Genomic DNA, 2500 nt, shown 5'->3' with positions numbered 1-2500 from the left:
TGTGTGTGTGTGTGTGTGTGTGTGTGTATTTAAGTGACTGAATTCAACCTTAGCCTACTGAAAAATCACGGTTTCCTCACAGACCGTGGTTGCTCTAATTAGGAGTCTCTCTTCCCAACGCATTTTTTTCGTCTGTGTGCCTACTTAAGGACTCAATATTCACCGCCCTCTGCACTCACTTGTGCTTTCCTCTCAGGTTTGATGAAAGATCTTTAAAAACTACACCGCAATTCTCGTTTCCTATAACATTTTATTCGTTAGCACATTGATGCATAACGGCTTTCTTGTGCGGATTATATCAATTTCCCCTGTCTGGTTTTATTTCCTAATGTATATATATATTTTTTTTCGTTCTAAAGCTAGCGAGTAGAGCATGGCCCAGACAAAAGCAAACATAATCGCATTTTACTTGAAAAAAAGCAATGAACTGTATGTCTATCTTAACAGCCATGCCGTTCCTCAACACTTTATTTCAGCACTGAACATAGTTAGAATGAATAAGTATTTTTTACTGGTTATTTTCATGTGTCTTTTAAAGGGTGGTGTTAGGGTTAAAAATATATCCCCTTTGTGTATGTAAATGAATGAATAAGTAAAATGATAATTGAATAGATAAATAAATGGATTGATAATCAGATAAGTTGATAAATAAATGAATGAATACTTAATTAAATAGATAAACAAACGAATAGATTAGCAAACAAATAAACATGTGCTTGTTTATAAAGACATATGCACAAGGAAACCTTTAATACCTACACGGATATATAAAGCGCGTGTCAGTGGGCATGTGTCATACGGACGTCTCTCGCTTGCACACGTCGGGGTTGGCTGGCACTTGGTAGTCACTGGCGTCGAGGTGGGGCATCTTGGGAGACGCGGGGCTCGCGGGCGTCGCCTCGTACCTCCGGGGCGCGTGCTCCTTGGAGGGGCTCCCTCGGCGGGGCAAGGGCGCTGTCTGGAGCCTGCGGGAGGAATCGGACACTTTGGCGGTCGGGAAGACTGGCGCGAAGGGGCGGCCGCTCTTCGGGTCGTCGGCTCTGGGCGACTGCCGCGTCAGGAGGATGATCTCCCCCGTGTCTCCCTCGACGAGCGTGGCCGGCCGGCCTGCCCCGTACGGCTCGGAGTCCCTCCTGACGTCCTGGTCATGTCTCTGGACGTCGTGAGACGGGACGAAGTACGGGGCCTTTTTGCTCGGCCTCATGATCTGCGGCGGCGAGGTTGGCAGCTTCCGTCTCGTGGTCCTCTTGGGCGGGACACTTTGCACGGCACAGCGGCACGGCGGCTCCGTCGGCGGCGTCCCCTGGCTGCGGGCGAAGAGGGAGTCCGACGGCGACCGAAGCTCCCCGCCCGAGGACAAAGAGCCTCTGGACTCGCCACTCGGCGGCGACACTCTCCGACGGAGGTCCTCCGGAGACGTGGGAAGGACTCTGGAGCCTCGAGGGGACTCCCGAAGGTGTCCTGGAGAGACCGGCAGTTTTCTGAACTCCGCGGAGACCGACGAAGGCAGTCTCCGCGCTCCGCAGGAGGAGGACCGCGAGTGAGGATGCCGTTGGTACTGCGGCGCGGGGGCGTCCTCCGTCGGGAGGGATTCGTAGGCCCTCCCGTCGCCCGCCTGGCGCTCCGCCGCCGCCGCCTCGCCCGCGGGCATCAGCTCCCGAAGCTCCGGATCCGACTCCGACTCCGACAAGCCCGAGTCGTCGCTCTGCGAGTCGGTCAGACGAAGGTCCTGGCGGGGAGAGGGAGGGAATGAGGGCGAGCGACGCTGAAGTCGCGTCTGCTCGGCGGCGAAATGGAACAGAGGAATTGACACTGTTTATAGTTTTGAAGTTTTCGCCCCTGGATGGAATGGACTGCACCCAAGGCGTCCTTTCCCTTTTTCTGACTTTGTTTCACATTCGTTACACATTACTGTACTGTGCTTTCTAACAAAAGATAAAATTGATTTTACGAATGTTGCTAGATAATACAGACCTGTCTCTCTCTGCTTCTGTGGTGGCTGTCGCGAGGTTCCTCGTCCGGCGTGGGCGCGTGGCTGTGTCTGTGGGCGCAGGAGCACCTCCCGGGCGAAAGCTGTCTGCCCGCGTCTCCCAGCTCGTACAGGTGGCTGTCGTCGAGGTGGTGAGGACTCGCCGCGCTCTGGCTGTCGCTGGAGGAACAGCTCCCGGGCCTCGAGTGGACGAAGGCGTGCGTGGCGGCGTCGAGGGCATCCTCGTCGTCCTCTTCCTGGCTGCGGAGGTCCATCTCGTGCGCCTCGTCCTCGCGGGCGTGCGGGAGGACGTCGAGGCTGTGCGGGCGGCGCGGGATGGACTTCACAACGTCGGGGTCGTAGTCGTCGCCGGCGGTGGGCGTGAGAGCCATTTCCACGACGGGCTTTTTGGGTCGTCGGTGGACTCGCTTCGCTACGACCACGCCCACGAGCAGCAGGAGGAGCAGCGCGCCCACCCCGCCCAGCGCAGCGCCGAGCATGGGCGGGATGTCGGGCATGCCTTTAGCGTCT

At 56.1% G+C, this 2500-nt stretch overlaps 1 protein-coding gene across 1 annotated transcript in view; it reads right to left on the bottom strand.

Annotated features, from left to right (window-relative positions):
• Nucleotides 1–2500, bottom strand: part of LOC119579400 — a 25306-nt gene that overhangs the window by 4210 nt on the left and 18596 nt on the right. The window contains exons 5-6 of the mRNA XM_037927194.1: nt 1975–2498; nt 760–1729 (exon numbers count right to left, since the gene is read on the bottom strand). Of these exons, the coding sequence (XP_037783122.1) occupies nt 794–1729; nt 1975–2498 (1460 nt within the window). The 3' untranslated portion in view covers nt 760–793. The remainder of the gene's footprint in view (nt 1–759; nt 1730–1974; nt 2499–2500) is intronic.

Source organism: Penaeus monodon, chromosome 12 (assembly GCF_015228065.2).
Source record: "Penaeus monodon isolate SGIC_2016 chromosome 12, NSTDA_Pmon_1, whole genome shotgun sequence".
Lineage (NCBI taxonomy): Eukaryota > Metazoa > Arthropoda > Malacostraca > Decapoda > Penaeidae > Penaeus > Penaeus monodon.
This window is presented reverse-complemented; position numbering and strand designations above follow the sequence as displayed.